At 43.5% G+C, this 14526-nt stretch overlaps 1 protein-coding gene across 1 annotated transcript in view; it reads right to left on the bottom strand.

The window, feature by feature from the left end:
* The window catches only part of MAN2A1 (mannosidase alpha class 2A member 1), a 166056-nt gene extending 155689 nt beyond the window's left edge, over positions 1-10367 (bottom strand). The window contains exon 1 of the mRNA XM_077757165.1: positions 9753-10367. Within this exon, the coding sequence (XP_077613291.1) occupies positions 9753-9887 (135 nt within the window). The 5' untranslated portion in view covers positions 9888-10367. The remainder of the gene's footprint in view (positions 1-9752) is intronic.
* Positions 10368-14526: the final 4159 nt, after the last annotated feature.

The following is a 14526-nucleotide window of genomic DNA, read 5'->3' as shown; positions in this document are numbered from 1 at the left end:
TAAAGCTTTACAAATTCTTTCCTACAAACTTTATAAGTCCATCTGAACCACTGATCTACAAAGGCAAGATGGGGCGTGGTAAATACCACAGAAGGAACAAAACCAACAGTAAGGCGCAATATGATATACAAAAATGTAATGAAAACAAATTTCTAAGTACCACACAGTCAGCTATGGAGTTGATTTAAGGATACAAATTTCTTCTCAAATCTTTTTTTCTTTCTTTTAAACAATCATCGGTTAAATCTTTTCCCTAAAGGTTACAAGAAATACCTTGCATCTCAAGTGTTGTTCTTATTGGGCCCTACAATTTTCAAAAGTTGGCCTTGGGCCAAAGATAGTTATAATTTCTTCAGTTTGGGGAAAGGGTGTGGTCTACCATTAATCAAAAAGGAAGGCCTCTTCTTTACTATCCACAAGAGGCAGTTTGGGGGTACTCAGAAATCTGTCTGACCTTAAAAACAACCTTAAACTACGTAGCCCCTCTTTCAAGTATTGCCTTTTTATCTTTAATAAATCCGTCTCTCCCTCCCTTTTTCTCGCTCTCTCTCTCACATACACACACACCCAGAGAGAGAAAGAGAGAAAATTACCTATTTTCTGTTCTTATAACCTAGAAAAAAAATACTTTAATTCCACAATTTGGGCCAAAAAGGAGAAGGGTCTTTTTTAGCTTCCTACTGAAATGCTCCTTTGAAATCCTTCCTTAGGATAGCCTTATCTTTCCTTAGGTATGCTGATCAATGAGCTGGTTTCTGACAATTTGAATACAAGCTGCTTCATTTTATTAGCATCTGCTACACAATGATCTTAATATGAGAAGCGTAGCTTTTGGCTATAAGAAATGTTCCTTGGCTGTCTGCTCTCTTCTCACAAAGCACAGTCCCAAGTGAGCTCATCCACTGACTGTGCTGATGACTACCAGATCAGCATCTCCCTTCCCTCGTGTCTCACTTGGGCGCCCCAGCCCACGTGGCGAATCCACTAACATCCACCTCATCAGACACAAGCCTGAGGTGTGCCTCCCAAACCAGGTTATCTTCCAAACTATCCCTTTCTGCAAACTGTATTAGTTAATTCTCCAAATGCCCCAAATGAAAAAACTGGGAAAATTTTCCATTCAAGCCACGCCCATCATTACCCTTTATAAAAATCTGTTAGAAAGCCCTGATGCTTCTTTTTACAAAATGTCTGCACACGTTTCCTCTTCCTTTTGATTCTAGCCATTTCAATACTGGTACATACAGGGATTTAGTGCCTTATGTCTGTATTACCTCAAACAGATTCTCAGCTGCCTTCCTGCTTCTGAGTCTTCCTACACACTGCTACCAGAATAATCTAGATTGAAAACTCTTAGCTCCCTTCCAGGTCTAAAATTTTCTATGAAATTAATTCTCCAACATGGCTTTTCTCAAGCAGCTTCCTGACATACTCAGTAACTTTGAATGGTTCACTACTATCTGAGTCATGTAACTTCTCAGACTGGCTCTCAGGGCAATTCAGAATCAGATCACAAACTACCTATCATGTTTTCCACTTACTCTTTACAAGCACCAAAGATCCTAAATCCAACCAATGTCCTCACCTCTTGTCATGGTGCAAGGCTCTTTCATTACCCCAAGCCTTCAGAAGCTCTGTACTCCACACTAGGAAAGCTCTTTCTTCAAAGTCCTACTCCATCAGAAATGCCTGGCTTCTGTTCCAGGTCCTTCCGTCACCTTGAGCCAGGCTGTTACCTAGCCTAAGTGCTGAATTCCCTTTAAGGCCTCTGCCCTTATACAAACAATAAAAGTTAAGATCATGGACTCTTATTTTATTCTTGGGTCCCGTGTCCCAAGAACCACTTTATAGTGCCTGGTACATAATATGTACTTCATAAATCTCTGTTCAATGGTAATAACTAGTTTTGATGAATAATTAAATAACATTCAGGTGTCTCTAATTGTTTCACAATGACAGTTGCACTGCCTCAAATAACTAAGATGTTCTTGCAGAGCAAGTAACATTATCTAGTAATCTATAAGGTAATTTCCATAGCACCTAACATAAAGTAATTCTCAAATATATGTTGAGTAAAGTACAACAACAAGCACTGAATTATAGGCCAGGATGCATGTCTCAGGTATGTTTGTGACTGGTTACAGGACCCAGGGCAAACTGATGAAGAGAAGTTTATGTGTCTCAGTGTCCTTACCTGAAAAATCAAAGAATAAATGACCTGATCTGGAAGGACCCTCCCTATTCTAAAATTCTATGTCTAACTTCTTCATATTATGACTTTTCTAGGGGTCCTGGTGACTGTTAAAAAAATGACTATTTCCATAGATTCTCAAAATGCAGACCCAGGACTTTTTTATGGAGAAAGTAAGTCTGAGAATAAGTGATATTCTCTGGCTTCTATCTGCTAACGTTCCACAGGTAAAAAATATTACCACAAAGGCCAGGACCCACAAATCCCACATCCTTCCATACTTGTGGTATGAAGGATCAAGGGTGAACTGCTACAAAGTCTATCTTCAGCCCCAAAGTACAGCCTCACCCTGAATGAAGAATAGAGCTTCCCATCACAAAACACCATCAGTCCTAGAAGGAAACATCCATTTACAAGAAAAAAAAAAAATCACTGGCAAATTTCCCGGTTCTCAAGACTCCTCATTCAGGACAAGGAGGTTCGCTGGTGGGAAAAAGTCACATCTGAGGCCTGCTCTGCCTTTGAAAAAGAATTTCATTTCTCTGGACTCCCAAAGGTGACAACCTGCAAAGGAAGCCAATGAGAAATCCATGTGCGTGTGAAAAATGAACAAATGCATTTACTTAAAATAGGGGAAAATACTTAAAAACTGCAACACCACTCAGTAAGGGTCATTATACTCATTTTGTTCAGACTAAGTGTACTGCAATTTAATGATGACAGTACAAATTCTGAGGACACAAATGGGACGGTGGCCTGTGGCAAAAGGAATGAAGAAAATCCACACATAATCTTCAAGAAGCATGAAGAAGGATCAAAATTAGCAAGAATTAATTACTCTTGGATGAGTAGCAGTCCAGTGCCCATGCAGACATGCTGGTACTTCTCTGCCTCCGAGGCGAGTAGCCTTCAGGGTCCCAGGTTCTGGGACTGCCAAGTTCCAGCCTAGATCTATAGTTTACGAAGAAGATCCCTGGACCTGGGCTCTCCCTCCGCAATACTGACTAACCCAAGCAGTCTGACTAGGCTCTGAATTCAGCCCATTTGTGAATTACAGCAAATCCAAAATACAATAAAGTCATGGTTTTTGATCTGGAGACTATGGATCAATTTTGCAGTTCATGCCCCAGAACCCTCCATCCCAGGGCAGTCCTGCAGTAAGAAACCTGCAAGTGATAGAAGGGAAACAAATTAAACATGTCAAGCATGTCCATGCTCCAGCACAGAAGTTCCCCAAGGATACTTGGAAATCTGTGAAACATGTATATAACACCAGTTTTAAGCCACACTCTCAAAACACAAACAAGTTTCACTAAGTTTATCTAATAACCAGGTGACAAGAATTGTGTTTTCAACATACACTTCTGCTTCAACAGATCTAACCACACCATTTGCCTCTAACGTTAATAATAGAAAAATACAGGTTAAACCTCAGACTGGCAAACTTCCTCAGTAACGGGCCAGAAAGTAAATATTTTAGGCTTTGTGGGCCAGAGAGTTACTGTGGCAACTCCTCATATAGTTGCTCTGCTCAACTTCTATAGTACAGAAGCAGCCAGAGATGATCTGTAGAAAAATGAGTTTGGCTATGCTGTGAAATATTTAACCATCTGAAAACATAAGAACCAATTTTAGCTTATGGCCCTACAAAAACAGGTGGTGGGCCAGATCTGGCCACAGTTAGCTGACTTGGGCAGAGATCAAGACCAGAGACGTGGGGCACAAAAGGAAAGGTAGAATACTTGCCAAGAACCTCATTCTTTTCCTATCCCACTTCCACCATCCTTCCTTTAAAAAAGGCTACTTAAAACAAAATGAAATGAGCAAGAAGGAAGTCCATCCACTTCCTGTATTTCATCCAGAAGGAATAGCAAATGCAGTAACTAGCATCATCAAAATTGACACAAATAAAACAAATGCACTAAAGAAAGTAAATAGATTGAGAAAACTTCACATATCTCAAATTATGTTTGACTATGACTTTTATACTACCTTGTTACTAATCAATATATCTTATCATCCTATGCAAAAAGACAAGGGGACTAGACTAGGCTACTTTCAACCTCTAACTCAACCTGCAGAAAGTAAAAGATGGTCTATTTACTATCACCTGGCCATAATGGTTTTTTCAGCATAGGTCTATTCAATTTTAAAAAAGGAAGTTTCATTACAATAATCTTCCACTTTTTTTTTTTTAACTTGCATGTGAACATAATATCTACACTTGTGTTTGGGGAGCCTGGGTGGCTTAGTCCGTTAAGTGTCCGACTTCGGCTCAGTTCATGGGTTCAAGCCCCACGTTGGGCTCTGTGCTGACGGCTAGCTCAGAGCCTGGAGCCTGTTTCAGATTCTGTACCTCCTTCTCTCTCTAAAAACCTCCCCTGTTCATGCTGTCTCTCTCTCTCAGAAATAAATAAAACATTAAAATATATATATATACCTACACTTGTGTTTTCTGTAACATACTGCAACTTAGAATCCTAAAAATGTAAGTGAATTTCAGGCATCCAGAGAAAGGATACATTTCATTAAAAAATACTACTTCTCCTTTTCAGTATTAAAACTAAGTTTTCTGATCTTTCCTTCCTAAAAAGCAAAATCCTAACAACATGCAAGGGGTATTAAGAACAGGCCTCTGGCCAAGTGATTTTCAACAGGGTTGATTTGTTCCCCCAGAGGAGACTTAGCAGTGTCTATAGACATTTTTGGTTGCTACACTAGGGGAAGGAAGAAAGGTGATTCTGGTTAATACTGGGTGGACGCCGGGATTGCTGCAAAGCATCCCTACAATGCACAGAACAACTAAAGGTATCAGAGTTTTCAGCCAAAGTACTTCAAAGGTGACCTTTTATTTAGAAAACAGTATGTTAGATTTACAAATACAACATAAAGTATTTACTGGATACCAACTATGTGCTTGTCTGCATAACAGTACAAATGACATTAAATATACTACTTCACAAAAGTTACAACCTCGAGAGACTCCATTCATTCAAATCAGATGACTGATTACCTAACACAAGGCAAATGCAGCAATACTCAAGCCCTAGGTCGTTCAGTACAATTACCCCTCAAATTTGTTTGAACCTAAACATGGTTTCAACCTTAAACTTCGCAGCCTGGCTTGTAATGTACAACTGAAACAGAAACCCACTTTGGCCAAAATGGCCTACCGCCATTCCTGATCAGCCTGCTAATCACAACTGGGAGTTCTTCCTCCTCTCCTCAGCTCTACGTGCACTGTAAAAGCTGATGCTACCAGGAACTCAACGACCAAGACAGAAGGGGTCAAAAGCACAAGGAAGGCTTTTCCAATCCAGCAACCAGAAGTCAGACCCCACGCTGCTGAATATCCTCCCGCTTTCTTAAAGCTCTCCCTGGAAGCAATGGAACAAGGGAAAACTAGGACCCCTGGGATCAAAGCAGGGGATGAACAGCTGCTGCGGAACTACTATTTCCAGGAAAAACCTCAACACTTATTCCAGTCTGTTAAAAAAAAAAGACCAAAGTTTTACCATCTATCACCAAAAAAAGCCGACCCAAAGTAAAAACAACAAAAAGAGTGGTAATTTTAGTTAATTTGCCCACAGCCCAGATACCCCTGAAAGCTAATTAATGAGTCACAGAGAAAATGCCTTTCAGATAAATAGGATTACAACATCTCCCAAACGAAAGTTATTTGTTTAGGCACTGAGATCAGTGCTGATCTGGAAATAGCAAATTCAATTCAATTAAAAAAATAATAAACTTAAGACCAGATGCACTCTTGTCCCAGGTGGTATATAGGAAGCGAGCTTGGATCTTAGAGAGACCCACTGGGCAGTTCTGCCTGTAGAATTACTGCCCTAAAGAGGGGATGGTGGAGACCGGCCTCTCCAGAGGCTTTCCTGTTCTTGTATTCCTCCTCAATGCTCATTTGCCACCACTGTCAAAGTTCCATCGTGTCCCCAAAGTCACAGATCTCAAAGATTATACCCCCCTAAACGAAACAAAATCCCTTATACACAACTGCACAAGCCGTAGCAATAAATGCTATAACCTAGAGCACTAGAGTATGGATGGAGAAGTAAGGAACATCCTATTTTTCTATATATATAATTCTTAAGATTTGCAGATTTCTAAAAGCAAGAAAAAGAACTGGAAGATTAAAGTCAACTTTAAAATATCAGCTATGTTGGGCTCCTTAAAAAGTACTAGAGATGTAAAGCATTTAAGCTTATTTTTATATGGGTTTATTTGCAATTAGAGTTAAAAATCCAAAGGCATAAAAGCCTCCACATTCCCAAATCTTTTAATCAAATATCTTACAGACATTCTCACTTTCTTGCTTGATAACTGTGAGCTGGGCAAAGAAAAGGTCTGAACTTCACTCTCACATTTTCTATCAGAGTCCCAATCTCTGAACAGACTCCCAAGAGTTAATATTAATCCCCACGGTCACAGTCTACACTAGTTATTTAAAGATTAATCATGTGTAATACAAAACCTGAATTATTAATTTAATTCTCCAGATCCAAACGTAAGACATTAATAAGACATCCTATTACATACAAGGTGGACAGTAAGCAACCTGTGAAATCTGCTTGTAAGAAGTGATGAAGAATTTCAGGAAGACCTTAACGATGTCTCTTTTCCATCTGCTGGAATTCTTAAATTACCTCAAAGCATCTTTCAGGGCATTAGGCCCTGGCCAGCCTCTCAACTGCAGTGTTAAGTTTAATTAATTTTTCTAGCTGAGATTTATTAACCCTGAAATATATACAGAAGCTAACACAGACAAGACCACCTGTTGCCTCCAATCCTCAAAGGAATTCCTCCCAGGAGCACTGGGGGAAGCCTTCCAAGACTATGTCAGAGGCAGGCAGCTGCTCCAGGGTGGGACAAATGGAAGCACCCGGAGTTGGGCCTACTTCTAGCCCAGAGTCTGGCCAAGTGGCAGAAAACACAGAGTTGGAAGAGGAAGGAAAAAGGATGAAAGCCAGAATAACAGCGAATAGACTGCTCTCAATTTAGGATGGCTTTAAAACGTATCTTGTTTACAAATAGACCATATACATTACTGAAGGTGCCATATTGACTAAAAAACTAAAATCCCAAATCCTAAACTAAAATTCAGTGGAAATCAATCCCTTCTAGATAAATCATTCTACTAGACACCAAAAATGATACACAGTGACAGACTAGCTTGCTTCAAATTCACCAAAGATATATAATATATTGCAAGCTCCTTTTGTTATGTTTGGTGTTCTCATCAAATTAAGGCTTACATGGGAGTTAGGAGCAATGAAAACAAAATAAAAGCAACTCAAAAGACTGGATGCTGTGCCGCATAATGGTTTTCATTACAATATTTAGCTCCAAAGTGAGCAACAAGACATTCTGGGAGAGATATAAATCTCAAACATTAAACGTTTCAGAAAAAGGAGCACATTCATTAGAGCTTCATAATGAAAGTTCCTTTAAAAAAAAAAAAGTCATAAGCTAAGGAACCACAGAGCAACATGCTCTATCTTCCACATCAAACCATTTTTGCAGACGGACTAAGGCCTAAACATCAGGCAAAGAACTACTATCAGATAGTATAGTATTAGTGGCTGAAGAGTCTAGACTCCACAGGCCACCTGTTCAAATCTCAGCTTTTAGTTGTGTAACTTTGGGCGAGTTAATCTTTCTGTGTTTCCAGTTCCTCATCTACTGGTGGGAACTAAGTTTATCCAGTAAGACACAGAGGTTGATGTCAGTCACACGAGAGATGGGCTTACAGAGCATTTATCCTGTCTACCTGTTTGGGAATTCAGTGGCGCTCCAAAACTAAATCACTAATAAAAGTGCTTTCTTCCTGAACTGAAAATCCAGTCCTGAAAATCTGAGAATGGAACCTTAAGTGTAAAAAGCTCCACCTTCCAAATCCTCTCCCGTTGCACACAAAACAGAATACATACAAGAGCCTTCTCTTCCAGCAACCAGTGTCTCTTTCCATCAAATGCATTCTGCTCTATGCAGAATTTCAGCCCCCTGAGGAGGACTAAGGCTGGATATTAAAATATTGGAATTAACTTTGCCGAAGATTTCCCAGTAACTGAATGAGTCACTCACTTATTTAGAAACAGTAAAATGTCAAGGTTGCCAGAAAACCCCAGCCCCAGATGTTTGCATAAATCACTTCCAAGTGATCATCAAGCCAAAGCCAAAGGACATTATTCAAGATAGCAGTTTAAGTAAAATATATCAACTTCTATGATTTTTCTTGTAATGGAGAAATTTCTGAAAATGTGATTACTGGGGTGAAAAAAAAAATCACAGCAAGTTTAGTACCCAAATTATACANGTCTTATCAACAAGCACTGGACAAACTCTAAAGTCAAGACTGAAAGATGCTCCACAGTGCTTACTACCTAAGAAAAGGCTTTAAAATTTTGTAAAACACGTCTGCAGTAAGATTTCTAATACCTATCACCTACAAAACATTTTGAGGGCTCTGTATGGATGACAGCATCCACAAGGAAGTCTTTTTAGTTTCGTAATTTAATTTCAATTAAATTCAAGCCTTTTGCCCTAGCATAACACAACAACAAATAGCAAGATATTCTCTGGTCACTTACGTTGTCAAAAACAACAACAACAACAAACGAACAAACCCCCCAAAAAACACTGACAACCTATTCAATATCCCTGGGTCGAGCAGTTGTTAGATCACCTTGTCACGGCTTCGAGTTCTTCAGATTCATTCATTACAGAGGATGCCCAACACCCAGTTTTACTACAATTTCTGAAGTGTACAGGTCAGGGGCAGAGAACTTGAAACTGAAATCGCACACGCGGCGCGGTATCCTTACAAACAGAACAGACTGTCTGTTTGCTTATTTTTAGTAACTTTAAATAAAAGACTTAAGACGGGTGGTTTCCCAACTCGATGGAGAATTTGACCACTGGGCGCAGGACGGAGCGCCCCACAGCTTCCGGCTTGAGTATAACACGCGCTTCCCTACTGGGCTCCCACGTCTGCTCCCAACAAACCCTATGTAATAGCTGAAGAATGACGACACTAAAATCAACCCTACAGATTCCCATCAAGAGGTCTGCAACACGACATAAACTTTTGCTTATTTCTCGAGAGGCAGTGGGGTGAAAAAAACAGACCAGATAGGGTCTGTCTGACCAATTTTCGCGACTGGAGGCGCCCAGGGGTTCTGTGCAGCTTAACCCTGTGTGGGCCGAGGGGCTGCCCAAGAACGGTAATCGGGCGCTGCGTCGGTTACCCCACCGGCAGGTGCCCGAGGCTACCCCAACAGGCCCGAACGCGAGTGCGGGAACACGGCCACTGCCCCGGAGCGCGATCCCGCCACCGCATGCCGCCCGGCACTTTGTTAACTCGGAGCGCCCGGGAGGAGGCGGCGGCTCACGGGTCGCGGTCGCCGCCGTCCGAACGCCGCGGAGCCCAGGCTAGGGGAGGCTCGGAGCCTCCTCCGGTTCGGCCTCGCCCCGCCCCGGTGCGGAACCTCGGCGGGAGGGAGAGGTGGCGAAGCCGCGGGGAAGTCCGGGCGCCCACGCCGGTGCTTACCTGAGGAAAGGAACCCTCGCGGCGCGGGCTCTTGGGGTAGTCTAAGTGACCCCGGTCGAGCATCAGGTAGAGCGAGAAGATCACCACACAGAAGATCGCGCTGCCGAACACGGTGAACTGGCGGCTTAACTTCATTTTTCCTCGATAGACTCGAGGCTAGGACACCGTCCTCACCAAAAGCGGAGGAGGGCTGTGGACTCCTGCAAGCGGCCGCCGGAGGCTCCCTGCTCCCGAGCTCCGGCTCTCCGCGCTTTCGGCTGTGGGTGCGGATCCCGGCCGCGCTCCGCACCTCGTCTCCGGCGACTACACGCGCCCTCGGCCTGCGCCCGGGCCCACTGCCCTCCCCGGGGTCGGGCGTACCTCCTAAGGCGGGACCCGCCTCAGCCCGGAAGGGGCCCCCGCAAACTTGATCCCGAGCTCAGCGCCGGCACCCGGCAGGGCGCTCTGGGCAGGCGGAGAAGAGGTCGCTGCCCGGACTTCCTGCCACCGCCGCCCCGACCGAGTCAGCAAGAAAAGTTTTCTAGACAAGGGCAGGCGTGTCCCCCTCACCCAAGAGATGCGGGATCGGTGGCTCTGGGGCAGACCGCACGGAGCTGGGTCCGAGCAGCGCAGGGTAAAAGANCTTTGTCTCCCCACCCGGACCCGGGCTGCGCGGGGAGGGCGCAGGGGGCGGGCGGCGGCGGCGCGCGGAGGAGGAAAAGGAGAGCAAGAAGAAGAGCGTCCCCGGAGAGAAGCCCGCTCCAGCTGCAGCCTCGAGTTCCCTCCCTCCTTCCCGCCTTGTAAACGCGGAGATGGCGGCGGNTGAGCAGGCGGCTGGCCCCGCCCACTCTCGACGCGCCGGGGTGGGGGCGGGGCCTCTGGCGCCCAATCACAGCGCGCCGCCCACCGGGCCCGCCCCGCGCCCGCCTTCCTGCGCCCGGGCAGAGAGAAGACCTCGGACTGCTTTTGTGAACTGGCAGGCAGCCTGGGTGGAGGTGAGGCCCTCAGAGGCCTTCAGGCGCCGGCAGCCCACGCTCCACAGAGTCTGAGCTTTCTCCCCACTTCCTTTTTGGTGCCCAGGTCTCCTGTCCTTGAGGACCCGGGCCTGGCGTGCCTGGGACGGCAACTTGGTGAGGAGCTGTAGAAATTGAGGAGAAAGGGCTTCTCATTATGTTCAGGCTCCTGTTTTCCTCAGTTGCTTTCGGTGACTTCCTGGTGAAGTGTGAAGGAAAGGGGACTGCCGACGACAGTTGGCTACAAATCTATGCGTGGAGTCTAAGAAGTAATGCTCGTGCATTAGTGTTTAATTGCCGTGCAATCCCAAATCCGTCCTTTTTGACTGCACCGTGAAAATGGATCTGGGCCCTTTTAAGTAAGTTTTCCTTTGCCAGCAGGGGCTGAAGCTTTGTCAGTAGAGGGCGCTGAAGAGACATTGCAGGAAGAAAAGGGTTTTGCTTCCTGGTTTTGGTAGATGGGTAGGCAGGTGCTTGCAGTATACCTGGCTTTCTCCAGTGCCAAGCTCCAGTAGTGATTGGAGGTCGAAAGTTTCCTCCCTCATCCGTAACTCTAGTGGTTCTGTAGAGGAGGCCCCAAGGTGAGCCACTACCCCCATGAATAGCTTTCCAGGTTCTGTAGAGACAAGATTTGTATTAGGTCCCACAGGGCGGTATTCTGCAGGTGTGACTTCTCTGCCATTCAATGAGCCAGAGTTTGAGGACTCTGCCCTCTCCAGTGAAGCTTGAATCTTAGCCTTGTGAGGGGCCCAGGAACTCTTCTTTGGCAACTCTCTGCCCCAGCCGAGGCGTTTATAAGGTTTGCTCCTTTTCACTGCTGTTTCCATATTCTCTAGGGTTCTCTTCCCATCAGTGAATCCCTCATTAATTATCTATGATAGTTTATAATCTTTTTGCTCAAGCTTCTTATTTTTTATTAAGCTTTACCTGTAACCCCAAGAGATACACTTGGAAAGATGGGGTTAGGAATTTGGTTTGATTGGGTCTTTGGCTTAAACTCAATGCTGGATTCCTTGCCAAAGGGAAATAAGATGCTAGTGATTCATGGCACACGGGACACCCCAATTAATCAATTTCCTGTGGCTGATTGTGATGAAGCCTGTGCCTTGGGGGCCCAAGTAGCAGCTACACTTGACTGGTATGGCTGTAAGGTGACTAAAAGGACTATGGTGTGAGATGGATTCTTTTGAGCTCCTTTGATTATTTACAGAGAGAAATGACAAGCACAGATCAAAGTTATGGCATGAAAACCAGAGAGCTTCCATAACAACCCGAAGAGAATTTCAGATGAATGATATTTCTGAAAATTAAACAGAATTCAAATTTTCTGGTTACTGAGTTACAACTTTCATTGAATTCACAGACGTGCCAAGTTTCTCATGTAAAAGTTAGGATATTGATTATTCAATGATAGGACTTCAAAACTCAGAATGTGTTGAGCCCAGATGAAACTGGGAATCTTGAATCATTAAGTCACTCTGGACCTTTCTTACTAGTGGAAGTAGGTTGCTCTTCAGCATCTGAGGAGGTGGATTTCCTCGGCTTGAGAGCTTTGTGACAACCTCGCCTGGGAATGACGCTTGAGAGGGAATTCATAGTCTCCTCAAAACCCACCACAATCACCCTCTATTGTCACTATGCTCTTAACTCAGCTTGCTCTTGGGGGATAAGTACACATCAAAGTAATTACAATGTGGTTAATACATGGGCATAAACCTCCAGAACGTGTATGGGAGTGGCTTCTAAGGGTGAAAGACCATGGAGGGGGGAGTAGAACACTACATTGAACCAAATTTGTTGTTATGATGTTAATTTTATGTTTTAGCTTATGCAGCTAGAGGTGGTTCTAACAGCTTGGTTGATTGACAGTTGGACTCTTTGGTGGCATACAATTGGTGAGGTTGAGGTGCCCAAGCTTCCCAGACACATGGAACAGGGAATCCAAAGGTTTAGGGAAATGTCATACTTGACTTATATACAATCTGCATACCCATCTTCAACTGTGTTCCATCAAAGGCCCAAAGACACTCCCTTTGCTGAAAAATTGAGAGATAAATTAGTGAGAGGAAGACCTGCATCTTTGAAAATCTCTATGGATGTCCCCCCTCTATAGGCCATGTATGATTATAGAGGATGCACTACTGAGGTGGACATATGGATTTCAGTGGAGATGACAGGACCTAAGATTAGCAAGAGGACAAGCAGCACTTAGGCACCACATATAATATGGGTACATTTGCCTTAAAGGGCAACAAGTGTGTACAGGCAATCAGACTGCCTTGGCCCCCAGAGATGCCCTAGGAATAAAACAGATAGGCAACCAAGTAGAGTGCTGCTTGATATTTATAATTGGAAAAGCTCTAAGTCAGGTAGGTAAAATCTAACTTGAGTCAGCAAAGTGTACAATCACAGCTTCTCACTCAGTTTTCAGACCTAAACCAATTCACAGACCCAAGAACCCCTTGATTGAAGGAGTCTCCTTCAGGAAGGACCCTGCACCATTGCTACACATTGTATATGTTCCCTCAAGCGTTCCTCAAAGAGCTGTGTCGCCATTTACTAGAGTGACAGTACATTGGAGAAAATGAAGTATGCAGACCTTTTGAGGTTTAATTAGACACTAGATCTGAATACCTAAGAATACAAAACACCAATATTATGTTTCAACCAAAGCTGGAGTTTATCTTAGCCAGTAGTTAGATGAAGTTTTAGCTCATGTCCTACTCACAGTTGGTTCTGTTAATTCATTTGATCCACATACCAACTGTGTGGTTATTTTTTCAGTTCTAAAACTGGCAATTTCTCCACATTGGCTTTTTTACCCATGGGATGAAGGCCATTATAATAGCAAGACCTAAATGGGAAACTCCTGGATATCTCACCATCATCTAAGGTAACAAACCAGAAACAATACCACCAGAAAAGACTTGAAAGAAGCAATGGTGGTGATAGCTATCACATTCCCACTTTACTCATCAGTTTAGCCAGTGCAAAAGTCATATGGATCTTGGAAAATACGGATTACTATAAGCTTCATCAGGAGGTAATTCCAATTGTGGCTGTTGTCCCAGATGCAGTATTTTTACTGGAGCATATCAACTTAGCACCTGGTACTTAGTATACAGCTATTGTTTTAGCTAATGCCATCTTTTCTATACTTATTTATAAAATACCATCAGAAGCAGTTGGTGATTACCTAGCAGGGAGAATGGTTTGCCTTCACAGTGCTACTGCAGGGGCACATCAATTCTCCTTAATAGTCTACAGAAATGTTGATCTTCTTGACATCCCACAAAACATCACACTGGTTCATTTTGGTTGTTCATAATGACAACATTATGCTAATTGAATCTGATGGACTGGAAGTAGCAGGTATTTCAGATGCCTTCTTAAGATATATTTGAACTAGAGGGCAGGAGAAAATAATCATGAGCATGAGATGACAACGCTGAAGTGGTCCTGGCATGTCCCACACCTTTGGGGAGGGACAAGTTCTAGGATGGTACAAGTTCTACCAAAAAAAAAAAAAAAAAGAAAAAAGAAAACAGAGAGGAATCCAAGAAAATGGCATAGGTTAGAAATGATGACAATTGGGAAAAAGAATAAAGTGATTGCTGCAGAGACTGGTCATACCAATTATGTGATTATGGAAGGAAATCAACAGCCCAGCTGGTAGGAAAGGAATACCCTAAACTCTGGAAAGTCAGGGGGTGGGAAAGAATCACTAAGCTTCTTTTGGCTCTCATTTATAGGACACCTGGCCTGGACTGTCATCTCAGAAT

Source organism: Crocuta crocuta, unplaced genomic scaffold (genome assembly GCF_008692635.1).
Source record: "Crocuta crocuta isolate KB4526 unplaced genomic scaffold, BGI_CrCroc_1.0 scaffold131, whole genome shotgun sequence".
In the NCBI taxonomy this organism is placed as follows: Eukaryota; Metazoa; Chordata; class Mammalia; order Carnivora; family Hyaenidae; genus Crocuta; species Crocuta crocuta.
This window is presented reverse-complemented; position numbering and strand designations above follow the sequence as displayed.